At 47.1% G+C, this 27,113-nt stretch overlaps 1 protein-coding gene across 1 annotated transcript in view; it reads left to right on the forward strand.

Annotated features, from left to right (window-relative positions):
- Positions 1-27,113, forward strand: part of CAMK1 (calcium/calmodulin-dependent protein kinase I) — a 62,357-nt gene that overhangs the window by 29,984 nt on the left and 5,260 nt on the right. Inside the window, exons 4-10 of the mRNA XM_015421544.1 lie at positions 2,606-2,680; positions 2,837-2,975; positions 16,234-16,360; positions 17,835-17,910; positions 19,690-19,802; positions 19,892-19,970; positions 24,697-24,784. Coding sequence (XP_015277030.1) covers positions 2,606-2,680; positions 2,837-2,975; positions 16,234-16,360; positions 17,835-17,910; positions 19,690-19,802; positions 19,892-19,970; positions 24,697-24,784 — 697 coding nt within the window. The remainder of the gene's footprint in view (positions 1-2,605; positions 2,681-2,836; positions 2,976-16,233; positions 16,361-17,834; positions 17,911-19,689; positions 19,803-19,891; positions 19,971-24,696; positions 24,785-27,113) is intronic.

Genomic DNA, 27,113 nt, shown 5'->3' on the forward strand with positions numbered 1-27,113 from the left:
TCCGACTCTAGGGTTGCGGTGCTCATCTCCGTTTCAAAGCCGAAGAGCCAGCGCTGTCCGAAGACGTTTCCGTGGTCATGTGGCCGGCATGACTAAACACCAAGGCGCACGGAACGCTGTTACCTTCCCACTGAAGTGGTACCTATTTATCTAATTGCAATTTCTTGCTTTCGAACTGCTAGGTTGGCAGGATCCCATGAGTGTACAGAAACACATATCTTAGCTCTTTGTGTGTTATCCTCCCTTAAAAATTTTTTGATCTGCATAGATGAGATCATGCTGGGCGGTTTAGATAGATGACCGACTACTTCCGGTGACATTGCAAATGACACCGCTCCCCTCCCCCTTTCATGCCCATAACATTTACAACAACGACATCATCATCATCATCAAACTATTTTAAAAGCTGGATCATGTATGGCTTTTAGAACAAAGCAAACTGTGCCTAATGTCAGCAAATGTCATGCCTAAGTAACGTCATGTCCTGCCTTTTTGAGAAACACCCTTATTTCCTTTTCCCTCTTTAAGAACTCACTTATTTGGTGGCTGCAACCTTCCGGCTCTCCAGCATAATAAGAATGACTCTTTCTGTAGCTTTTTAGAATGTTCAAAGCGTTTCACACACATTCTCAATAATATGTAAAGCAGCCAAATCACTGCAGACGTATTGAGGTGTGTGTGTGGGGGGACACTTTGTCTTTAAGAGTCACCAGAGAGTCCCTAACTGAAGCAAGAGCTGGCTAGGGAGGCTTCCTGGTTTACTTTCTAGTCTCCCAAAGCCGTGATGTTCCCCTGGGTGCAGGGGTGGCCAAACTTGCTTAACATAAGAGCCACACGGAATAAACATCAGATGTTTGAGAGCCGCATGACACGAACAAATATTACAGATATGTTTTTTATTGAAAAATATGCAGATTTGCTTTTTATGAATATTAAATGAGACTGCCGAAAATAAACACAAAAGGGGTAACATTGATAATGATATTTATTTGTCCAATTATATCTGTAGGCTGGGGGGGGGGCTTTGATAATGCATTTAAAGTTAATGTTGCCTTCTTTCTCTGCTCCCCCCCCCCAAGCCTACCCAGGAAGGGGAGCAGTGGCCGGGAAGGGGGAGACTGATTGGGGAAGGGCCCGCCTCCCCTTTACTTCCTCAGCTGCCCTGCCGGGAGCCACACAGTATGTGTGAAAGAGCCGCATGTTGCTCCCGAGCCACAGGTTGGCCACCCCTGCCCTGACAGCTTTAGAAGGTGGACTCTGTGGAATCACGCAGAGCCTGAGCTCCCCCTCTTCCCCTAGTTCTGCCCCTCAGAGGAGCTGCCCCCAAATCTCCAAGACTTTCCCAAACCAGTCGTGGCATCCCTACTCCACCCTCATGTTTAGAATAAATGTTTCTGTGAAGTCTGTTTTACAGACTGTTTTACAACAGCACCATGCGAAGAGTGAGATGGATCTTATTTCAGCTGGGAGTAGTGAAATGTGGCTGAAGAGGCAGACTCCTCATTAGGGTCTAGTAACTTGGGACCTGGTCCAGCTGGGTAAATTCCCCATCTCTCTGGTAGAATGGAGGTGACCAGGGGGCCTGTTTTACTTCTGTGGCCAAACAGGGCTTCGACTGCCAGGTCCAAGCTTCAGACTTGCACACTCCTTCCTCCCTTTTGAATCCTGATTCTCTCCTTGAGTGCCTGTTCTGCAGCCAGCTCTAATGTGCTATTACATCTAATTTGGCAAACTGTGGTTTACGCTTGCTGTCCAAACTAGAACCAGAGGCCATGGCTGGATTATGGTATCCAGCACAAGCCCTAGTTTGCCAGTTCATTTTGATAACAAACTGTGGTTTGCCACCAGATGGGGGGAGTGTGAGCACATGGCGAAGGTGCATGTGAGTCAAGTTTAACTCTCCTGGCAATACATGGGAATCATATTTCTCTTAAAAAACCCAACTACTTGTGAGTCTGTTCCCCTTCAGCAAGACTTCTTTGAGGACTGGATATTGCACAATTGATGCTGGTCCCACAAGTACTTGGGAAGTGCCCATGGCTTACTGGCAGAGCTTCTGCTTTGGAAGCAGAATGTCCCAGGTTCAGTCCCAGGCATCTCCAATTTTAGAAAGAATCAGGTGATGTGGAAGTCCTCTTCCTGAGGCCTTGGTTGAGCCACTGTGAATTCCAGTAAATAGTACTGACCTTAATAGGCCATATGGTTTGTTTGACTTGCATGAAACTGCCTTCTACGGTGTTCAGTGCTAGAAACTGGGGAGGCGGGGGAGAATTTTGCCATCTGGGAAAGTCCTCCATTTCTAAGTGAGGAGGTAGCAAGATCTCTTGGGGTCAGGAAGCAATTTTTCTCCAGGCCAGATTGGCTGGAGATCCTGGAGGGTTTTTTTATCATCTTCTGGGGGTGGAACAACGGTCACTGTGTGTGTGTGTGGAAGGGGAGGTATTTGTGAATTCCCTGCATTGTGCGGGGGGTTGGACTAGATGACCCTGGAGGTCCCTTCCAGCTCTATGATTCTATGACTTTTGTGCCATCATCTAGGCAGTGGTCTATGGACAGTAGAACACTTTCCCCATCAAAAGGCTCTCTTTCTCTTTCTTTCTTGTAGAATCAAGCACCCCAATATTGTGGCTTTGGATGATATTTACGAGAGTGATGGGCATCTCTACCTCATCATGCAGCTGTGAGTTGCAGAGTGGAGGCTTAGAAGCCTCGGTTTCGGGGATAGAAGAGGGGGAACTACAGTTTGACATACCGTGGATGAGGCTAATCCTGGCCATTCCTACCTGGGGGGCAAGTCTCAGGGCAGAACCAATCTGTGCCTTCTTCCTCATTATAGGGTCTCAGGTGGGGAACTCTTTGACAGGATTGTGGAGAAGGGATTTTATACGGAGCGAGACGCCAGCAAACTCATCCGACAGATCCTTGATGCTGTCAAATACCTGCATGACATGGGCATCGTGCACCGTGACCTCAAGGTGGGTATGTGCAGCTGTTCAGGAACACCTGCTTGGTATAGCCACAGTGGAGTTTAGGTGCACACATATGCAGTTGTGTGCTTGCTGGTTAACTACTTTGCCACGAGTATTGTGTGCTAGAGATCTATTTTGGGAGGGTTGCCTTCAGCGTTTTATTTCCTCCATTGGCTTATGGTTTAAAGAAGCCTTGCTATGTGAGAACTTATTCCTTAGAGCAGGGGTGTCAAACATGCGGCCCGTGGACCAGATCAGGCCCTCAGAAGGCCCCAATCAGACCTGCAAGGCCCTGGCTGTTTCCTACTTCCATTTGCAGTTCTGCTGCTGCTGCCATGTTACAGCTTGCTTTACCAGTCTCTCTCAATCGCACAGGAGAGATTGATAGGCAAGGCTGTCGTGTGCGATTGATAAGAGTCTGGTAAAGAACTGGCTGAGGCTCCTCCCCCTCCTCCTCCCTGTGGGAGGGAGGGAACAGCCAGAGCTCGCTTCCTGGCCAGGCTGCAGGAGACAAAGGGAAGCCTCTCTTTCCTTCAACTGGCTGAGGCTCCTCCCTGAAGGGAGGGAGAGAATGAGGGAGAGTTTGCTTTGCTGGGCTGCCTCAGTCACACGGGAGAAATACCAAGCACCTTTAAGACCAACAAAATTTTGTTCAAGGTATGAGCTTTTGTGTGCCTTGCTACAGTGTGTGTGTGTGTTTTGTTGGGCTCTTTATGCCAGGGCTCTCCTGGGTGCAACTGGGTTCCCTCCCCCTTTTCACTGTATTCATGGCCTCATGATCCAGTCTTTCTTAGTAAGAAAGCAATGTGAACTATTTTAGAGGAGGAATAACAACAAGTCTGTGAGGTGGATTAGACTGAGAGTGTGTGTCCAGACCAAGTTCACCCCCTTTGTAGGAAGTTGTAGTTATTTCTCTGGGGAAGAATATAGCTTTGTAGACAAACACATGGCCCTCAGTCTGTGTTAGGATGCCTTCTCATGTTCTTGACCAGTACATGAAGCAACTTATGTATAATAGGTTGCAATGCCCAGCCATTTCATGTTTTCCTCTTGGGTTCTAGGCTAGGAACACTGAGCATAAGATTTCTGTAATAAATGTCAATAAATCAAAAGTAGGTTTGCAGTTTACAGATACACACCTGAACAGCATACTCAAGATTGCTACAGCACAGACATTCTGTTGAAATAATTCAGAGCAGAGGTGTCAATTATCGGAGAATGTTAAATAGGCAAAAAGAGACAAAATATTGCAAGATTGCTAGTGTTTTAAGCATGGTTTATTTAAAGTTTTAAAAAATCTTTAATAGTGTTTGTCTGTGTCCTTTATAAAGTTTATATCTCCGCTACCTGGCATTACATTTTATGACACACATGGCCTGGCCCAACAAGGTCTCATTTATGTCAGATCTGGCCCTCAAAACAAATGAGTTCGACACCCCTGCTGTAGAGGAACGCTCTACATGTTATTATCCAGTGATTCCCCAATGTAGTGCCTGTGGGCACCATTTGCTTCTTTGTCGAAACAAATAATTGGAATAGGGGATATTTTGGAAATGCCCAGGAGGCATTGATTGAGTCTACAGGGAGTGTTGATTTGGAAATAGCTGCCTCCATTATAGAAGAACGCTTGGGTTGGAACCTCCTAACATTTTGTGGAATCTCCCGATGTCTTGTGATTGGACCAAATCCTCACAGCTGTTTTGTGATTGGCCCTCTGTTGTGGTTTCCCCATCCGTTCTCAAAATCCCAAAAATACCTATGTATTCAACAAAGTTTTGCTCTCTCTAAGCTGTGGAGTCTTGTGAGCAAAAATTCTACTTTGTGAGCTACTGGCAATAAAGTTGTGAGTGAGTGTTTTGGCTGCTGCATAAATTAATTTGCTCTGGAGCCATCCTTCCTGAGCGAAGACAAAAATGTGTGAGCCAGGGGCTAAAAAAGTGTGAGCTGGCTCACACTAATTCAGCTCAGAGGGAACACTGTTTGGGAATCCTGTTTAATCTATGCCCTCAAATGGAGGACGTGATAGAAGCTAACAGGGAGCATCCAAAAGCAGTAGAGAACCAATATTGTGGATGTATCATAGGAAAATCACATGCCAAGAAAGATCAATAAAGAAGTGTTAGATATTGGACATACTCATGAGAGAGGCTTCAAAGTTACCAAAGGAGAGACTGGGATTTGCATGTATGGAGCTCCCATTCTTTTTCTTTTAGTTTAGTTAATATGGCTTCCACACTGTGGATCAAGACCATCTCTCCCTGTGCCATGGTCTTCGTCCAAATTGTAGTGGGGACTTGTGACCTGTTCTGCCTATTTTAAAGGGGGGAAAGTGGGGAGCTCCATACATGCAGCTCCCAGCCTCCCCTCTACTTGGCTTTTAGTATGTGTGGCTTTTTCAAAGACAAAATAGACAATATAGTGGGACTATCAGAAACCAGGTGGAACAGTGATAATCAGCGAGGACACAATTATTCCCTGGGTATGAAATCTTAGGAAGTGGCAGGGAAGGAAATAATCAGGATGGTGTTGATTTGTTTGTCAGAGAGGGCATTAGTCCAGTAAATTCAAAAAACTTTTTACAAACTACTGTTTACCCCACCACCAAAACTCTGTTATACAGATCACAGTATGCTGCCATTCATAAGAACATAAGAGATGCCAATGTTGGATCAGGCCAAAGGCCCATCCAGTCCAACACTCTGTGTCACACAGTGGCCAGAAATACCAGATGCCATCAGGAGGTCCACCAGTGGGGCCAGGACATTAGAAGCCCTCCCACTGTTGACACCCCCCAAAACAACAAGAAGACAGAGCATCACTTGCCCCAGAGCCCCTATCTATACCTTGTGGCTAATAGCCACTGATGGACCTCTGCTCCATATGCTTATCTAATTCCCTTTTGAAGTTGTCCATGCTTGTAGCCGCCACCACCTCCTGTGGCAGTGAATTCCAAGTGTTAATCACTCTTTGGGTGAAGAAGTACTTCCTTTTATCCGTTCTAACCCGACTGCTCAGCAATTTCATGGAGTGCCCACGAGTTCTTGTATTGTGAGAAAGGGAGAAAAGTACTTATTTCTCTACCTGCTCTATCCCATGCATAATCTTATAAACCTCAGTCATGTCACCCCTCAGCCGTCCTTTCTCCAAGCTAAAGACCCCCAAAGCGCTCAAGCCCCAAGGACTCATCCTTGCCACTCCACTTAAAAAATGGGGCATGGTGGGCTTGACGAGAACTCCACTAGCTGTGTACTGCTCAGCTCTACAACACCAGTGCTGAAGGAAAAAAAGTTAGTGGCCTACAAAAGGTGTCAGCATGAAGGTGGGGAGAATCTCATCAGCTGTTGCTCAGAGGTGAGATCCAGTAAGTGCCCCAGACCGCCATGCAGCCATGTTCCACGCAACAGCACCAACGGCAACGACTGTACAAGGTGGGGGAAAGAACAGTGTTTTGCCTAGAACAGAATATTCTTCATCCAGTTGTGTGAGAGGATGCTATCCGGGGAGCAGAAGCAGTCAAAAGGAAGGCTGGTGGGCTGCATGCAAGAAACAAGGAGCTGTCCTAGTTGTAAGAAAGGCCCAAAGGCATTTGAAGGGCCTGGCCACTCTCACAAAAGGCTGCTCAAGCATAGGTGGTTCTCCTCACATAGGTGTTTCTGCAGCAGAACGGGAAAGAATGCTTTGCAACAAAGGGGAAAGGTCTGGGGTCTATATTGCAGGGCTGATGTTACCATTAAGTAGCATGAAGGAGCTTGCCTTGGATGGCACCTAGTAGGGTGTCACTGGAAGGCACAAAGCTGTAAAATCCTTTAGTTTTTGGATTCTGTTTTACCACTCTAAGGGTGCCAGCTGGATTTTCTGGGTCAGGCACCAAAGTGTGTTCTGCTGGCTCCCTTGTGGTGGTGGTTCACCAGCGCTTTCCATTCACAATCAAAATGTACAGCTGAGTCGGTCTATCAAAGTGAAAAAGTCAGCAGAATCTTGTGGTGCCTTTAGCTGCAAGATTCCTGTCCCTGTTCGTTCGTGATCCAGGGGGGCTTTATACTGAGCTGTCGTCCCGTCCCCCCCACCGGCTTTCTCCCTTTACTAAAGATCAGCTCTCCTCACCTTTCAGAAGAGCCTCCACGTAAAACCATTCAGTGCCGTTCTGGAGGAGTTCCTTGCTTGGCCTGCCTTGTTCTGGAGGCTTGAATGCAGAAACTTTTAACTGCACTCAGATGGGAGGCTTGAATGCAGAAACTTTTAACTGCTGTGACGTGGATGCTTGAGTTGTACCCAGGTGGTTAGTTCTATCTGGGCTACTTCCACACTAAGGATTTCCCATGTTTCAGCCACCCAAATGGTGTGCTTTTCATGTTTCTGCATGAGGTTGTGCTCCATTTGCACTCAGATGGTTACAAGCCCATTCCTTCAACAGACACACACACACACAAAATCTGCTTTATTTTACACTTGTAAACACCTGGTGTTTCCTGGGCAAGATGCTCTCAGCACAAGCAGTTTCTTATGTCTGAAAGGGAAGGAGCATCAATGGTGATAGATCAAGATGGGTAGCCGTGTTAGTCTGTCTGTAGCATTAGAAAAGAGCAAGAGTCCAGTAGCACCCTAAAGACTAACAAAATATATGGCAGGGTATCAGCTTTCGTGAGTCACTGCTTTGCTTCTTCAGATAACTGAAAGCTCATACCCTGCCACAAGTTTTGTTAGTCTTTGAGGTGGTACTGGACTCTTCTCTGCAGCATTAATGGTGTTACATTCATTTTCCGGGACCAGTCCCCTGCAGAAATTAACATAACAGAAGAGAACTGAGTCTTTTAAACAGAGAGGATCATTGGAGGAGGATTTGGGCGTTTTTTTTTTAAAAGGTTGTTAAAGCTATTGCGTTATTCCTGTGCAGCGTTACTCATGATCCTGTTGGGGGAAAAAAGAAGAGAATCACCCACAGCTCAACCTTATTTTTAGGGTGGGAGGAGGGAACGCTTGAAGACGTCTGCAAATACATGGAATGTTTTAAGGTGTTGGGGTTTTTTTTGAAGGTAATGTGTTATTTTTATGCTGTGGTTATCCAGCATCTCAGCATTAAAAAAAATGAAAACACAGTGGGTGGAGAACCCTGAGGGTGACATGAGAACACAGCAGGGTTCGGGCTTCAGGGCTCATCAGGTGTGAAAGGGAAACCATGGCCAACAGTGGAGAGAAAACAGATTAGGGCATCTGGAATCTTCATTGCAAAGGCAATTTCACACAGAATCATATCAGCAACCAAAGGACCACGGACAATCGCCCTGGTGTGAAAGCATCCCCTGGACCATATGAATTAGGATGTTTCTAGCTGTAATGAAGGGGACTTGATTAGCCAGGCCAAAGACAGCAAGTGAGTAAGCTTCTTCCCACACTAGATTAATTTGGATCCTCCTGCAGATAAAGGCGAGCTGTAAGTTGGAAGGGTCGGACTAGTGGCAATCCCTGGCAGTACCATCCTGAACAGAATAACAACCTTCGAAGCTAGATGCAGGTGGTCAGCTGTGTTGGTCTGAAGCCACAGAACAAATTTAGAGTCCAGTGGCACCTTGAAGACCAACAAAGTTTTATTCAAGGTATGAGCTTTTGTGTGCACGCACACTTTTTGAATATTTGAAAAACTCTGCGTGCACACGAAAGCTCATACCTTGAATAAACCTTTGAAGCTGATGGTCTTTAGTGGACTTGGAGGGGAATAAGGAATAGTGGGATTCTGCCTTCAGTTCACAGCAGAGAAGCGCTCATACACATGTGTGTTTGTGTATATTTAACCCTTCCCTTGTTTCTTGTTTTCCCTCTACAAATCAGCAAACCAGAACTATGGATGGAGGGAGGGATTTGCGATGAGAATGATAATGGCAGAGAAAGGGTTAAGCCTTCTGTTCGTGCTCACTAGGTCTCTGCCTCAGACTGCCCTCTCACCCCCACCCATGTCACACCCTGGATTCTGGCCTTACTCTGGGTAAAATCATCAGACATCTCAACCTCTGCTGAGAGAAAGTGACCTTTTAAAGCCAAGTTGCTGATATTTTCTTGGAGAAGCTGCAGATGATCTTCAGACGATAACATGCCTCAGCTCTTTTTTGCTGCAGCTTGACTGCAGCTAACCTGACAGGATTTCCCAGTTATCAAGAGTCTGTCCTTGCTCTAAAACTGTCTTGTTGCCCTTCTTTCAGTTCTCTGTTTTGTATCCAGCGCTGACCTATTTAGCTTATGCCTACTGTAGCCTAAAAGTGTTCGTCGCACAAAGCAGGCCTGAAATAAGCTACACCAAACAAAAGTCCAGTGGCCCCTTAAAGACCACCAACGTCTATTTCCACATGAGCCTCTGTGAGTCACAGCTGACTTCTTAAGCTGCCCATTCCTGACCAAGGTCACCTTTTAGATGGACTTGCAAAGCACAGATGCTCAAGATTTGTGAGATGTATTAAATACACTCAGCCAGTGGTTTACCCGCATCCTCTGTTCTTCAGAGAACCCTTTTCACATTAATTTGTCTGCCGCAGAGCCCCTTGCCTGCTGCAAAGGATTCTGGGTCATGTTCTGCCGTACGGGTAGGCAACCTTCTGGCTTGCGGGCTGAACTGTGGCTCACTCGACCATTTTGCTCTCCACTCAGGGCTGGTTCTCCACCCGAGAAGCTGAGGCAAGACCCTGAGATGCCACCAGCACTGCTAGAACTGGTGGCATTGGAGAAGGGGACAGGCCTGGCTTACATTCGTCATTCCTTCCTGGGCCTGTTCAGCTGCCCTCTGGGCCCTGGTGGTGCTGGCACTGCTGCTGAGGCCCGACTTGCTTCTAATGTGTCTGGCCTGGTCCAGCCCCTCCGCTCTTTCCTCCCACTCCTTTCGGTTGCTGGCACAACAACACCTCACAGGGAAACATAGGCTGCGGTCACACGGGCAGGAAACTGCGGGAGGGGGGGCGTGGCTGTTTGCCCCGGGGCAAACTAATGCGTGGTTAAGCGATCAGACCTCCTGTGGAGGTTCCGTGGGTAGGGAGAGGTGCCGATCACAGGACACGCCTGTGCGCAAAGAAGAAGCGTGCGGTGCGGCAAACTGGTTTTCTTTGTATACACGACAAATGCGCATGCTCCGTTGGGTGCATGTGCGCATCCACGGAGACTTGGGGGGGGGACCCTTTTTCGCAAGGGGACATGGGCGGGCGCCGGATGCCACCAGAAACGCGATCAGACGCCCGCCCTTGCCCCGCAGTTTCCGGAAACTAGTACCTCCTGCACATTTTCGGCGGGAAGCCTCGGTTGTGCCACGGAAGCGCTATGCTTCCCAGATGTGCCGGTGAGATTGCGCCCGGAAAATCCGCCTGTCTTCCGTCTCTCTTGCGTGGCTAATGTTCTGTGTGACCGCAGCCATTTGTTTTTTCATCGCTCTCACCAAAAAGGTTGCCTGCCCCTCTTCTGGGGTGTATAGTGAGTTTCTGTGGGATGCTGGCTAGGCTTCTTGGGCATGCCCTAGAGCGGGAATCCCCAACAGGGTGCCCAGGGACACCGTGGGGCCTGTCAACACGTTTCCTGGTACCCACCAAGTGTTGTTGTTTTTTTAAGAAAAGGGGGTAGGCCTAGTGGAGCGCTTTGACCATCAGGGCTTCTCACTGGCCACTGGAGATCCAACTGGCTGGGCGACTTGAAATAATGTTTTTTCAGCAGTAGCAGCAGCTGCCACAGTTTTGTTTTGCTCTTGCTTCCCCGTGCCCCTTTTAAAATGATGGCTCTTCTCCCCTGTGCTGAGGCTTCGTTTGTGTCCATGGCTTCACTGCCGGTGGCGACCATTTTTAGTTTCTGTGACAGAATTCTGAAGGTGCCTGCAGGCTCAACAAGGCTGGGGACCCCTGCCCTGGAGGATATGTACAGCATTCTTCACTAGACACATCTTGCCACAGGGGAAGATTCGTAGTCTTTCAGGGACGCCTCTCTTCTGTGACTGAGTTTCTTCTTGTCTCTGTGCTGGCCTTTCGCCTGGCTCTTTATCAAATATCGGCCAGCACTGCCTGCGTTGTTTATACTCTAGGCATCCAGTTCGAGACAGGTAGCCCAGTTATCCTACATCAGGGATATAAAACTGGAGTCCAACAGTACCTCAAAGGCTAGCAAAGTTTATTCCAGCATAAGCTTTTGTGAATCAGAGCCCACTTCATCAAATGCAGTTAGCCTTCCAGCAGTCAGCATGTGTGGGGAGAGAGGTACCAGCCTTGTTCAGCAGCTACCCAATGGAGTCTGAGCTGCTGCTCCATAGACACAGCCTTAGCCTTTGAGTGTGAAGTGCTGCCAAGCCTCCTTCAGGGGAAATGGCCCTTTGGCATGTCCACCTGTCTGATAAACTCTGTCCTTATTTTTGTCCTTTGAGCACTCAGACCTGTTTAACAAGTTAGAAACCCTAGCCCGTTTGGGTACCCTGGGCTGCCTCTGATCTAGACCGTCGTGGTTAGATCATTGTAGCTGTGCCAGTCCTAGAATATTTTAGATGGTACAGAGATAGCATTGGGGAAAAATAAATGGCACCCCTTCAGGAATCTGCTGCCCGTCCTGTAGAAAACAGTCATGTGAGCTGTGGGGCCTCACTGGTTTTCAGACGAATGCACAGCTTGTACTTAGCTAGAGCTAGTGATCAAGCTAATGTGTTGGTTCTTCCTCGAATCTACTCCCGACAGGTCTTTGGGGCCTTGCTCAGCCCAGGGTCCTGAAAACTACATGGCAAAGTTGTTGAAATGACCAAGGGTTACTCAGATCTGCTGGCATCTAAATACACTGCGAACACATTCACACACACTGAATAATGCACGTTCGCTTTCAATGCACTTACAGCTATTGTTTGCAAGTGGATTTTGCCATTTCATACATTAAAATCCAGTTGCAAAGTGGACTGAAAGTGCCTTAAAAGCATATTGTTCAGCATGTGTGGAAGCGTCCTGTGTCTCCAGCTTTATCTGGGTGGTGCATCCATCAGAGTTTTTATTACAAAGACCCATAGCTGTCCATATGCAAACTATCGTGTCAAAAGGATGAAAATAAGGAACAATGCCATTTGCATTTCATCAGAAGCAGCTTCACTACTATCTGTTTAGCTTTCATGTTGAATGCACAGACTACTTTAGACTGCCTTCATTTCCCATAATTCCTCTCAGCTACATTAATTGACATTCCTATTTTACATCTTTGAAAGGCAGTGACCTACTCAGGGTCATGCAGTGAATCTGCTCCCAATTATTATTGTTGGCACAGTTTGGGGGGCCTGTGAGGGATTTTGTGTGGGAAAATGTGCTCCTCTGGGCTAGAACCCCATGGTCTGTTGCTCTAGCAGGATTACCTAGGACGTTCAGGTTCAAGGTGAGGTGAGCAGGAAAATGCTCTTCTATCCCTGAGCCTGCAGGCCTGGTCATACACGACACTGTTTCCTGGTCTGCCCTGGATCCTGTCAAACCTGACATGCATGGGAAATTCCAGCACACATCAGATTGGACAGGACCCACAGTGGACTCAGAGACAATGTCAAGTGTGGCAAGGCCAACTTTTTACCACCTCCTCTAGGGTACTATAAAGGAGAGTCGGAGAGCAGGAAACTGACATGTGTTTACACCACCACCACCCCCATGAAACACATGAAAACGTGAAGCTGCCTTATACCGAATCAGACCATTGGTCCATCACAGTCAGTATTCTCTGCACAGACTGGCGGCAGCTCTCTGGGGACTCAGTCTTTCACATCCCCTACTGCCAGATTCTTTAACTGAAAATGCCGGGGATTGAACCTGGGACCTTCTGAATGCCAAGCAGAGGCCCTTCCCCTGAGCCATGGCCCCTCCCCTTAGTCCCAGGATTCTGTAAACTATCAGGAACTCTGCCCATTTCATAGTTTAGCTGTGGTACTCACTCCGTGGCTCATGGAGAGCCACTTTTGCAATTACCATCAAGAAGAAGAAGAGGAGGAGGAGGAGGAGATTGGATTTATATCACACCCTTCACTACCCAAAGGAGTCTCAGAGCGGCTTACAAACTCCTTTCCCTTCCCCTCCCCACAACAGACACCCTGTGATGTAGGTGGTGTCCAGTTCTCCCAGATTAGAGTCTGCACACTTAACCACTACACCAAAACATCCATCCCTGGCATGAGGTCTGCACCTCAGGAGGTCTATAAGCTTACCCACTTCTCCAGTTGGAGCTTGGGTGGGAACAGCCTGCCGACCACAAGCCCCACTGTGCAGGGGCCTTGCCCACTTTCCTGAGACGTGGGGCAGTTGCCACATTGGGGAGCAGTGCTCAGAAGAGCTGCAAGTAGCCTGTCAAAGAGCTGCATGTGAGTCCCCAGCCACTGAATGAGTATCACTGGTTAAAAGAATCCTCAGTGATCCATGAAACAAATCTGGCCCTGCCAAAAACTGGATTACAACCTAATCATGTTCCAGCCTCTTAAAAATCCAAGCCCAGCTTTCTCTCTGCTCCATAGTTTTGAAATCCGGTTCAGGATTTTGTAGACATTTCCTGCACCACTGTGGCTGCCAGGTGGCATCATGTCAGCGTGTTTAGTCAGGAATAATTTAACATGACTTGATGGCTCGGCCTATTCCAGGGCTGTGTTGCGGAAATGATATTTCTTGTTTCCTTAGTTGGTCCTTGGAGTGCAGGAGCTTTCTGGCCAGAAGGGTGGAAAGGAATTTTTGCTTTGATTTTCATTTCTTTGTTGCTTGACCAAGTTTCCAAAACAGTCTGACGACTTTCTCTCTTTTGTCTATTCACATAGCCTTCCTGTACAGTTAGATTTCAGGCATACTGAGTCATGTAGCGGCAGTGGTCTGCAGGCATTTACACCACACTCTTTGTAAAAAGGGGCTAACTGTTGCAGCCTCTGTCCCTCTCCTAGAACTGTAGGTCTGCAAGCAGGCTAGTGGTCTCCAGCACAGTTCTCTGTACCCTCAAACATGTATTTCTAGGTTTACTGTTTACCTTATAGGGGCAATGCTGGCTCTCACCTTTCAAGGGCTGAGTTTCAGAAATATTTTTATCAGATTGCAGCAGCATTTATGTATATTTGTACAGGATTAAACCCCTCAGGCCAGTCCAGGGATGAGAGGCAATCCTGTACTTTTCCAGTACATTAAGCAACAACCCAAGAGGTAGTCTATACCCTCTCTGGTGTTCAGAACAATGTGCCACCAGAACCTCTTTTCACTAGTCTCTGCCTTTCCTAAGGGAGAGATTCCAAACTCTTAGTTGGCACCTGGGACAGAACACATTAGCAACTCACTCAGAGATGCCCACTCTTACCGAGGTAGCATATGTGGTCAGGGTTAGCCACCAGATTTAGACTTGGAACTCGGGTACAACATCAGAGACCATTTAGAAACAAGAATAATGTTTTATTCATTACAGAGCATTGCAGACAGACTATAAAAGATTACAAAAATAATAAAGGCTAGGGCTGTTTGCCTTAACTAAACATTAATGATTCATAGTTACCAAGTCAGGATATCATCCAAGATTGTCCATTGTGATAATCCAGTTAGCACCAAGGGATTTTGAGTAGGAATCCCATCTTGTGCAAGCATGCATCCAGTTCACAAAGCCACCCTTTGTCCCTCAAGGGCTGCATTTTAGGTGCAATAAAACAAGCAGAGAGAACAGGAGCAGAGAGCAAGAGCTAAGAGAGAGCTCATTCCCATAGGAATCAAACAATTATAGCCCAATTCCAGTCACAAATTAGATGTGGCTATTAGCCAATTGCGAGTGGGCATGGGAGGTGCCCAATTGTTGGTTGTCATAGCTGCGTGTGGGGATAGGCTAGAAGTTTGGAGACCACGCCAGCAGTCACATGACCCAGCTTCTAGCTTCTCCATCACCTACCTGACTTGTTGAATGTGAGGCAGAGCCAGGAGCCATCAGGTCTGCCTCTTCCCTTAGAGGTGTGAAAGAATGTGTGGTTATATGGCATGGTTATAAAGTTTCTCTGGCCAAATGGGCAGGCCATTTGGGCTTGCAAGAGGAAATAAGACACAGCATGTTATCAGAATGTAATCATAGGAGAAGGCATGGATTATAGAAAGCAGAAAGCAAAATTTCTATACAATATTATATTTATTTATTTCCCATGTGTGGGAGGGGCTTTGGCTAAGCGGAAGAGGCTCTGCATGGCATACAGAAGATCCCAGGTTCCATCCCCAACATCTCCCATTAAAAGGACCAGGCAGCAAATGATGTGAAAGACTTAGGGGTCGTTTCGTAGAAAAAGAGCCAGGGGAACTCATTAGCATAACTCATTAGCATATGCCACACCCCCTGACATCACCGGAAGTGTGTCATAAGGCCACACACCCCGCCCCCAACGGTCCCGGCCACCGCCACCGGCCTTGGGGCTCAGCGGTGGATCTGCAAGGCCGGCGGGAGTGCGAGGAAGCCCCACGAAGGCCCTCCCTGGCCCCAGGCAGGCAGGGGTGGGGAGTGGAAGGGAGGAAGCAACTTACCCTCCCTCTTCTCCTGCCTCCTCCTGGCTGAATGAGGGCCGGAAGCGGGGCGGCCGGAAGCAGGGGGCGGGGCTTCGTCATGTGCCCCGCCCCCCGCACCTCACCCGGGGGAACTGTGATCGCCCCCGAAATGACCTCTGGTAAGACCTCTACCTGAGATGCTGGAGAGCTGCTGCCAGTCTGACCTTGTCTACTTTACACAGAGAGTGATTAAAATGTGGAATTAGCTGCCAAAGGATGTAGTGATGGCCACAGGAATAAACAGCTTAAAAGGGGGATTAGAGAGATTCATGAAGAATAGATCTAGCAGTGGCTACTAGCCATGGTGACTAAAGAGAACCTCCATGTTCAGCGGCACTAAACCTCTGAATCCCAGAGCCAGGAGGCAACATCAGGAGAATGCCTCAGCCTCTATGCCCTGTTGTTGGCCCTCCGGAGAAACTGGTTGGCCACTGTGTGAGACAGGATGCTGGACTAGATGGACCACAGGTCTGATCCAGCAGGGCTCTGTTTATGTACTTATGCTGGGCTGATTCAGTATCAGGCAGCTTCATGTATGTTCTGTTTGGAGCCAGGTTGATCTCTGCTTGCTATTTTCTTTACAGGGGTAATGGGATGTGGATTTTTGTTTTGTTTGGGAGGGAAACTTGGAAACCTCCCCCTTTGAGGGTTTCCTTCTACATCGCTACTTCGATCTTTTTCTAGATGCATATTTGACAAATTGTGCTGTTTAAATTTTGTTAATCCTTTCTTCCTGCTTCCTCTGCACCCATCAGCCCGAGAACCTGCTCTATTACAGTCTGGATGAAGACTCCAAAATCATGATCAGTGACTTTGGACTGTCCAAGATTGAAGGCTCTGGCAGCGTCATGGCCACGGCGTGTGGGACTCCTGGCTACGTGGGTGAGCTGCAGAGCCTCTCCCCACTCCCCCCCCGTATGGAAAGGGCAGATCTGGCCTACAAAGAAAATGACTCAGTAGTGTGTGGGATTTTAATAAGGACGCTGGGCCTGGTTTGCCTGCAGCCTGCTCTCCCAGAGGGGAACTATAAGGGCCTCTTTAAAACAGGGGCACTGCTTCTCTGTAGGAAACAGCTTACAAACCACGGGCACACTGTTACACACGAGCATCATCTATGTGTCTGTTGCGTCTTTTGTACATGGGCTGCGAAACTGATTGGCTGCGGCCATCCAGCATGTGTTCTCACGAGAATAATCATTGCACAGAAAATTCTGTACATAGCTTGTGCATATATTTTTTTCTTCTACATGACGGCTACCAGTGTGGGAAGCTTTGTAGTGTCTGAAGCAGCTCTTGCTTAGGAGGCTGAAGTTGGTTCCTTATTCGCACTTCCTTATTCATTCCTTATTCGTTACTTATTCGTGTAGTCATTCAGAAGCACTAGGGAGAGTGAGTTGGAAAGCTCTGAACCCCAAAATAAGGTCAGACCACCACGTATCATATACCCCCACATTCACAGGACTCTCCCCTTTGAGGGGACACATTCTGTGTGCTGGTCCAAAGCACGGTTCTGCTGCCAGCTGCTCCAAAGTGCAGTGCCCCTAGGACAATCACACGAGCAGATTCCTAATGGTATCTCCAGTGCTTCACCTTTCCCATGATCCAACCAATCATCTGACCAAGGCAGGTGCACAATAAGGGGGGGGGGGATGATGTGGTAAATCCAGCAGAGCCACTTCCAAGTCGAGATGGGGGGCTTACATAACCAAATACTCCTCCATGTGAGGAGGACTTCTCTGCGCATAGAACACTAACATGTTAGCGAGAAAGGCAGGCTAGAAGAGTTCTCCTTGTGCTACTTTTCTACGCTGAGATTATTATTATGGCATTTATTGTATGGAGAAATGTTTATTCCTGTGAGCTCCTTTTCGTATTCTGAAGTAGCGCAGCCTGAGTTCAGGTTGACCATGTTACTGAGAACTAGGGCTGGGTTCCCTGTAATAGAGGTGGGAGAAATGGAACTTTCAGGGCAGTTCTAAGAAAAGATACACCATTCTAAGTCCCTTAAGGCCAATGGGCTTACAAGGGAGTACCTTGACTGAGCGTGGCACTGCTAGAAGCCAGGGCTGCGAAGATTAATAAGGGGAGGGAGCTGCACAAGGCTGCCAGACTAGGTTGGGAGGGTGACCCTGTTGGGCTGAGCCAAGATTGGGGGTTTATGTAGGGGAAATGCAGGAGCCGTGCAGTCAACCTCTATGAAGAGATTTACTGGGACAGGAAACCCTAGAGGGAGATTCCTAGTACAGTACAAGAGCTACCTTTGCTAATAAAAACTCAGATCAAGGTCAATAAGTCTTTCGGTTTCTAATGGGGTCGCCTTCTTTCCTCCTCCTTCTCTTTGGTGCGTCTCGTCCAGCGCCTGAAGTGCTGGCACAGAAGCCTTACAGCAAGGCCGTCGACTGCTGGTCTATTGGAGTCATCGCCTACATCTTGTATGTATTGACTTTTGCTGGGAGGCAGGTAGGGAGAAGGAGAGGGCTGGGTGGATGGGCTCTGTCATTACTCCTGAGTGCCCATTTGTCAGAGGAGCGGAACGTCAGGCGATGTCCTGCCCCGTTCGTCTGGGAAGGGCCGTGGCTCAGTGAGAGAGCCTCTGCCTTGCATACAGAAGGTCCCAGGCTCAGTCCCTGGCATCTCCAGTTAAAAGGATCAAGCAGTTGGCGATGTGACCTGAGATCCTGGAGAGCTGCTGCCAGTCAGAGTAGACGACATTGACTTTGATGGATGGGTCTGACTCAGGAAAAGGCACCTTCATGTGTGTTCACATCACTGTTCTGCCCTTTAATTTGTGTGTCCCTTGCTGTGCCACTGCACACAGATTGAGAAGTTTATATTAGGGTCACCTGTGGGGAATTCTCTGGGACATTTCCTTTTCGTACATGTCCAGTGACAGGTACCCAACCTTAGGCTAGAGAAGTTCTTCTGGACTACAGAGCCTTCTTTCAGTTTGTGAGGTTCTTCCATCGGAGGAGCCACTGCTTAAGTTGGAGGAAGGCCTCAAACTTTGCTCAGTGGAAGGGTAGTGTAGACCCCAGTGTCTCGCTGATCTCTCCCTGCTCCCCCACCAGCCTTTTATATGCACAGCCATTTGGTTTCATTCTACACAGAAGCAATGCAGTCTCCATTTTTTTTTGGGGGGGGGGGTTCACCCCACAGGATGTTGCTGTCTCTTTATCAAATATTCTGGTGGGGAGAATTTCACCGATCTGCAGTTTCTTTACTCCAAGTGCTGCTGTGATGGGGAAACTGCATCTTTTTCCTGCAATGTAGCTATTAAGTGCCCAGGAGAACTTCTTTTGGAGCAAGAGTTGGTATCCTTGTAACCAGACTCAAGAGTCTCGTCACTGGAAATCTCGCTTATCCCTGCTGCCCTTTGAGGATTGATCAGCCGTTTCCAAATTTGCATCCATAAAAGTCCTAGAAACTTGCTTTCTTAAAAGAGATTTAAAAAGCTGCACTTTGAGGGTGCTCCCCTGTATATCGAATACAAATTCCATGGCTGCATGAACCATCATCGATTGGGTTGCTAGACCCTCAATGCAGATATAGTGTTTACTTCTTTAAGTGCTCAGAGGCAAATCTGCTGCTATCTGCCTCACCTTCCTTCTGCCCTCTGTTAGGACGAGCAAGGGCCATGGCTTAGTGGCAGGGGCCATGGCTTAGTGGCAGGGGCCATACCTTGTATGCAGAAGTTCCCCGATCCAGCCTCTGGCCTCTCTGTTTTAAAAATGGAACTGAGGTAGCAGGTGCAGCCTGGGAAAGACCCTTCTTTGCCTGAGACTCGAGAGACCCAATGCTAGCCACAACAGACAGTACTCAGCTAGATGAACTGATGGATTAACTCAGCAGTAGGCTGAGTGTAGTGTGTGTTCGATTTTTGCCTCAGAGCAGATTGGGGGGGCGGGGCAAAAGACCAATGAGGTAGGAAATGCCAAAACTGCTTGCTTGGGGTCTCAGGGTACGCACCCTCTCCAGGTGAGGACCTAGTGACCCCAATAAAGCCATGCCTCTCTTGTCTGTAAGCACTATGCCTCCGACCGCTCAACGAGAAAGTAACCTGATCCGTTTTTCTTTCTCTCCTTCCCCCATGCATTTACCTCAGTTCTCCATTCTGTTTGGCCTGCTCCCAGGCTTCCACATTTATCCCACCCCACCTCCCCTCCCTCAGTGCCTTCTAGTCACATGTGCCCTGTCCCCAATCTCTCCCTCAGACTATGCGGCTACCCCCCTTTCTATGACGAGAACGACACCAAGCTCTTTGAGCAAATCCTGAAGGCCGAGTACGAATTTGACTCTCCCTACTGGGATGACATATCAGAATCAGGTGAGAGGAAATCTGAGTGGGGCTGGGCCTGGGAGACACTGGTTGTTATCGCTTGCTCACTTCCCCACTCTTTTTTTTTTAACTTCCAGCCAAAGATTTCATCCGGCATTTAATGGAAAGGGACTCCAAGAAGCGCTTTACCTGTGAGCAGGCACTACAACATCCGTGGTAAGAGAGGACCCATTAGTCATGAACGAATGCGAGGGGTAGGGTAGTGCAGGACTATTTTTGGGCAGGAACGCACAGGAACGGAGTTCTGGCTGGCTTCAGAGTTGGCCACGGCCACTACAGCCAAAACCTCCACGTGCATGGCTACAGAGGGAAGGCCTGGAGAGAGACACACACCCCCAGTGACTCTGAGGCTAGCCGGCCAGGGGGCCCCTGGAAGGATCAGGGAGGCATTTAAATGCCTCCCCATGCCTTCCCTGGCCTGTCCAAGGGCCGGCTAGCCCAGGCTCCCTGCAGCCAAGGGGGGCCTGGGCAAGCCCAGGGAAGGCATGGGGGTGTGGCCTAATATGCTAATGAGTTTCTGCTGTTGGGTGTGGCCTATTATGCTAATGAGTTCCTGCTGGGCTTTTTCTACAAAAAAAGCCCTGGTTTAGTGTATTAGAGTTCAAATCCCCACTCAGTCATGAAGCTCACTGGATGAACTTGGGCCCAGTCACTCTTTCTCAGAAAATTAGTTCACATGGTTGCAGTGAACATAAAATGGAGGAGGAGGAGGAGAATTCTGACTGCCACCCTAAGATCCTTAGAGGAGGGGTAGAACTCTGATATCTAGACAATAGACGGACTCATTTGAGTGGTGTGGAACAAGACTATTTCTTGGTTTCTCTTTGGTCTGTCGAATTGGGAGCATTCATGTCCTGTTGAATGGTAGTGTCCTACCTGATCAGGTTATCATGAGGTTGAATATGTGAAACTGGTATGGGAGAGGGCATAACTTGTTGGTAGATCACAGGGTTTGCAGGCAGGAGTCCATGTTCAGCCCTGACATCTCTTGCTAGCAAGGGATCTCATACAGAAGGACTGGGAAAGCCTTTGTCTCAGGCCTTGGGGATCTGGTGCTCGTCAAGGTAAACTTTACTGAGACAGCTAGATTAGTGGTCTCTTTCAGCATACGGCGGAGCCCATAGCATGGTAGTAGAGGACACATTTTACATGCAGAAGGCCCCAGGTTGAACCCCCAGCAGCTCTGGTTACTTTGGCAACAGGCATCTGGAAAGTCTTTTTTTTCTCTAGCTGTTTTCTCTAGCTGTTTTCACGGCTGTATGGCCGTGGTCTTGGCATTGTAGTACTTGACGTTTTGCCAGCAGCTGTGACTAGCATCCTCAGAGGTAGAACACAGAAAGATGGAGTACTCTCTGTGTCAGTGTGAGAAGAAAAATGGTAGGCTGGTAATTTATATCTACTAGGGTTTCCAAATCCCTTTAACTCACCGGCGGGGGAGGCTCCGTCGGCTCTGGAAACCGGCTCCGGATGCGTGCGCGCGCGCCGCCAGCACGTCAACGGAAGTGACGTGCGACATCACTCACGTTGGGGGCATGGCCCAGATCGATCTGGGCCATGCCCCCGTGAGCGACGTGGCTGCGTCACCTCTGGTGACGCAGCTTTGGGGGGGCGGAGTCCCCCTGGGGCCCGATTCCGCCGCGGCGGAAATTGGGCCTCCAAAGCGGGGTTTTCCCCGCCCCCACTTGGCAGCCCTAATATCTACTCAGGAAGGTGGGGTAGGGCTGAGTCACTATCTTGTAGGAGATTCCCAAGCTGCGACATACTAATGGAGCTTTCCTGAGGAGGTTCTTTTGCATATGGATTGGCTATTGAAATTCTAATCTTATCTGTAGTGCTGTTGTAAAATGTAGAATATTTTGTGTTTTTCAGGACTGGAAACTATGCCCTATTTATTTTTAAACTCTCTTCTTTCCTGTCGAAATTGTGTTTATGTTTATGAATTTCAATGGCTTCCCTGTGTAATCTGACATGGTAATTGGATGGGTTGTCCAGCATTTCAGTGTCTTGGGATAAGATACTGTGTCCTGTTTGAGTTAAGCTATGTTCAGCCACTGCTGATTTTTCAGGTTGGCCAAGTCTTTTTTTTTTCTGCCTGAGAGCTGTTTCTAGTTCAGAGCTGAAAATACTGAGCTAGATGGACCGATGGTCTGACTTTTGTAAGGCAACTTCGTATGTTTATACATCCAGGCTTTTGAGCTCTTTGTGTATGAACAGCCTGGTTCAAAAATACATTTTCATGGAAACATTTCCCACTTAGTACTGGGCAAAATATGAACAGCTGCATATATTAGTAAGCATGCTTAAGGATGTAGCCTCAAAAAGCTACATCATGAGTCACAAAGATACCATCCGGAATGCAGAATCTAGATATCTGGTGCAGGATCTGGATTTCTAAGAATTTCTCATTCTTTTAACCACTTCTTTCTTCACCTCAAGCAGCTGTTTGTGAAGGCTTCAGTAATGAACACAAGGTCTGCACCCGGCATCCTTCCTTTATGATCTTCGGTTACCTTTCCTTATTCATGGAGATGCATTGGACACTTACCCTTAAATTGCTATCATGCTTCCTCTAAGATTCGGACAAAATTGCCTTTTCTTTTTTGGGGGGGGAATCTTGCTGCATACTTTTGTGGCCCATAGTGTCGTGTTGATCAAAATGGGGAGAGAGATAAATAGTTATACCCTAGAAAAGAAACACAAAAATTGGAACTCATTGTAGTTCTGTTAACAGCAGCAAAAACAGTTCTAGCAAAAAAAAAAAAATGGATAGAAAAACATATACCTACAATTCAACAATGGTTTTCCAAAATCTGGGGATTTTTAATTTGGAGCAAACTAGCTTTTCAGACCTCAAACCTTCCTACAAGGATTTTCAATAAAAATGTTGTAGCTGTATGGTTTCCTTTAATTAGTTATATGGCAGAAAACAATATTATACCCCTGTATCAAGAGATGGTATATTTTTAGTTTGTTGTAACAGTATAATTTTAAAGCGATGATATGTCTGTTTTAACTTTTGGAAAAGATACATATGATTTGGGTCTGGTTTTAGTTAATGTTGGTAACCTGCTAATCAGTACTGCGGGCAAAATGGATAGAAAAACATATACCTACAATTCAACAATGGTTTTCCAAAATCTGGGGATTTTTAATTTGGAGCAAACTAGCTTTTCAGACCTCAAACCTTCCTACAAGGATTTTCAATAAAAATGTTGTAGCTGTATGGTTTCCTTTAATTAGTTATATGGCAGAAAACAATATTATACCCCTGTATCAAGAGATGGTATATTTTTAGTTTGTTGTAACAGTATAATTTTAAAGCGATGATATGTCTGTTTTAACTTTTGGAAAAGATACATAAGATTTGGGTCTGGTTTTAGTTAATGTTTGTAACCTGAAAATTGTAAAAAAAATTAAATAAATTAAAAAACGGGATAGAGAGCAAAGTTTTTTCCACATGGTTGTTGTTGTTTTTTGTCCCCTTGGATCGATCCTACTGCAAGTGTTTGTTTATTTGTTTTGTCCACTTTCCTGTGGTATCATACTGCATGCATGTACCTCCTGAGTTTTTCTTGGCTTCTCTCCCATCTTTCCCAAACCTGCTTTGTTGCAAAGGTTCGGAAAAGATAGCAGCTAATCCAGGGCTGCTGTGTGGGCGCAAAAGTCCTGTCTTCCTGTCCCGCCCGTATGAACTACCACCATAGGAAAGCAATACTGATAGCTGAATTCTGAGAGAGAGAAATGACAGTCGCCATGAATCTGGTGCTGTTCATGCGCTTCCTTCTTCATCCCACCCAACCCTGAGAGCATCATGGGGGATGAAGAAAGAGGTGTGATTTCCCCCTCAATCTGTTCATCAGTAAAAAAAAAAAATTGTCCTGAGCTTCCCATCTCTTTGGGAAGTTGAATCTGTTTTAACTTTTGGAAAAGATACATAAGATTTGGGTCTGGTTTTAGTTAATGTTTGTAACCTGAAAATTGTAAAAAAAATTAAATAAATTAAAAAACGGGATAGAGAGCAAAGTTTTTTCCACATGGTTGTTGTTGTTTTTTGTCCCCTTGGATCGATCCTACTGCAAGTGTTTGTTTATTTGTTTTGTCCACTTTCCTGTGGTATCATACTGCATGCATGTACCTCCTGAGTTTTTCTTGGCTTCTCTCCCATCTTTCCCAAACCTGCTTTGTTGCAAAGGTTCGGAAAAGATAGCAGCTAATCCAGGGCTGCTGTGTGGGCGCAAAAGTCCTGTCTTCCTGTCCCGCCCGTATGAACTACCACCATAGGAAAGCAATACTGATAGCTGAATTCTGAGAGAGAGAAATGACAGTCGCCATGAATCTGGTGCTGTTCATGCGCTTCCTTCTTCATCCCACCCAACCCTGAGAGCATCATGGGGGATGAAGAAAGAGGTGTGATTTCCCCCTCAATCTGTTCATCAGTAAAAAAAAAAAATTGTCCTGAGCTTCCCATCTCTTTGGGAAGTTGAAAGTCGGGGGGGGGGGGGTTGGGTTTTCCAAACGTCCCAGGAACATCTGGATCTGAGCAGCCCACGTGATGCTGAAAGGGCTGCTGGTGCTTGGCTTACTCCTGGCCACCAGCACAGCCCTCCAGTACAGCAGCTCAGTGGGGGCTTCTGCCCCTACTGGAAGTGAAAATTGATATATTAGCTCTGCTTGCAGAGTCCAGATTTCCTTGCTGCAGGATTTGGGGAGGATATGGGGGAGGGGCAGATGACCAATGGCAGCAGCTCGTGTGTTTTCCCCCTCCTTCTCGACCCTCCAGCCTCTTGTCAAGCTGCTTTATTGCTAATCAGTACTGGGGGGAGGTCCCTGCAAGGAGCAGCCCTCTTAATGAGAACCAACCTGCTTTCCCTCTCGTTCACAGGATTGCTGGAGACACAGCGTTGGACAAGAACATCCATCAGTCAGTTAGTGAGCAGATCAAAAAGAATTTTGCCAAGAGCAAGTGGAAGGTGAGGATCCCTCACCCCACACCGCCGTTGCCAAACATTAGGCAGTTTTCACACAAAAGGGCCCAAATCGAGTTGTGCTTTAATTAAGACTATACTGTGAACGACAAAGCTGCACTGGCTACGCTAGACGGTACATCCGAGTTCTCTCTTCTATTCTGGTCTCCGCTAATAACATTCCCATGTGCCGTAATATCCAAAAGAGAGGCTTGCATGCATTTCTTAAAAGGGTGGCATGTTTCCAATTGCCTATTTATTTATTTGATTTTATTCAATTTGTAGCCCGCTCTCCCCTGTAAAACAGGGCTCAGAGCGGGTAACATCATTCATAAAAACATTTAATACAGATTTAAAACATTAACAGTTCCCATCCAATAAATACAATAGGCAACATAAAACCAATCCAGTACAATCAATACAGATACAACCCAGTACAATCAGTACAGATACAATCAGCAAACGTAGCTGAAAGATGGTATAAAATACAGGTGGGAGTGAAATTTTTAAAGTCTTTTCCACCCTAACCTGGATGGCCCAGGCTAGCCCGATCTCGTCAGATCTTCGAAGCTAAGCCAGGTCGGCTCTGGTTAGTACTTGGATGGGAGACCACCAAGGAAGTCCAGGGTTGCTATTGCAGAGGCAGGCAATGGCAAACCACCCCTGAACGTCTCTTGCCTTGAAAACCTTATGGGTCGGTGTAAATGGGCTGTGACTTGATGGCAAAAAAGGCACCTTCCAATGGAGGAACAGCTCCTTAAGTTGGAGGAAGACTGGAATGAAAGACAAACTTAACTGCACCCAAAAGCAACCAGTCCTTCTTGTTTCCAGCATACTGTTTGGAGAGTGCTTGTGACAATGCCCCTCCTCTTCCCTGTCCATACGACAGTGTCTCAAGTCAATACGAAGTAACAAGTAATGGAAAATTGCTGCAAACGTGCATACAAATAAATGACAATGATATAAGCACTTAAACTTGTGATGCTCTCATGTTGTTTTAATTCTTGTTTCCAGCATTGAAGCGCCAAACCAACACAATAGTGGCGTGGAGACGAGCGGATTACGAACCTCTCGAGTAACACCGTTCGTTTCGATACAATTCTTTGTCAAAATCTCAATCTTCCATGGTCTTCATATATTACTCTTCACAAAATGGAAATCCTAAATCCCAAATGCTTCCTCAGTGGCTCACAGCATACAGTATCAAAGGTAAACTAGACTGTTTGTCCGATGTAAGTTTACCTTTGATACTGTATGCTGTGAGCCACTGAGGAAGCATTTGGGATTTAGGATTTCTATTTTGTGAAGAGTAATATATGAAGACCATGGAAGATTGAGATTTTGACAAAGAATTGTATCGAAACGAACGGTGTTACTCGAGGAGTTCGTAATCCGCTCGTCTCCACGCCACTATTGTGTTGGTTTGGCGCTTCAATGCTGGAAACAAGAATTAAAACAACATGAGAGCATCACAAGTTTAAGTGCTTATATCATTGTCATTTATTTGTATGCACGTTTGCAGCAATTTTCCATTACTTGTTACTACTAATCTGGGAGAACCAGGTTTATTTATTTATTTATTATTTCATTAATTCAATTTATACCCCGCCCTCCCCGCAAGCGGGCTCAGGGTGGCTTACAGTAGTGGCACCAGTTGCCAATAAAACCATATAAAACATTACTAAACCAATAAAGCCATAAAATCATAAGGTGCTATTAGTTATCCTTACAGTGGCATGCTACATATGTCTCCAACAGCTGAGTTCCAGCTCAGTGTTATTCTGAGTCACTCAGTGGAATGAGCCAGATGTTAGAGCTGAGGGCCAGGCTCATCAATGGTAATAGTGGAGGCGGCTCCTAGTTGAAGGCCTGGTGGAAGAGCTCCGTCTTGCAGGCCCTGCGGAACTGTAAAAGATCCCGCAGGGCCCTGATCTCTTCTGGGAGCTCGTTCCACCAGTAAGGAGCCACCACTGAAAAGGCCCTGGCCCTCGTTGCAGCGAGCCTGGCATCCTTGGGGCCTGGGAGGGTCAACCAATGTTGCGACCCTGACCACAGTGCTCTCTGGGGTATACGTGGGGAAAGGTATGTTGGACCCTGACCATATAGGGCTTTAAAGGTGAGCACCAGCACCTTGAAGCGGTTTCAGTATGCTATTGGCAGCCAGTGCAGGGCCTTCAGCACAGGCTGGATGTGCTCCCATCTAGGTACGCCCATCAGCAGCCTGGCTGCAGCATTCTGCACTAGCTGAAGCTTCCGAATTTGTGACAAGGGCAGCCCCATGTAGAGAGTGTTACAGTAGTCCAGTCTCAAGGTGACTATTGCATGGATCACTGTG

This window comes from Gekko japonicus, unplaced genomic scaffold (genome assembly GCF_001447785.1).
Source record: "Gekko japonicus isolate JY-2015 unplaced genomic scaffold, Gekko_japonicus_V1.1 scaffold1237, whole genome shotgun sequence".
Classification (NCBI taxonomy): Eukaryota; Metazoa; Chordata; class Lepidosauria; order Squamata; family Gekkonidae; genus Gekko; species Gekko japonicus.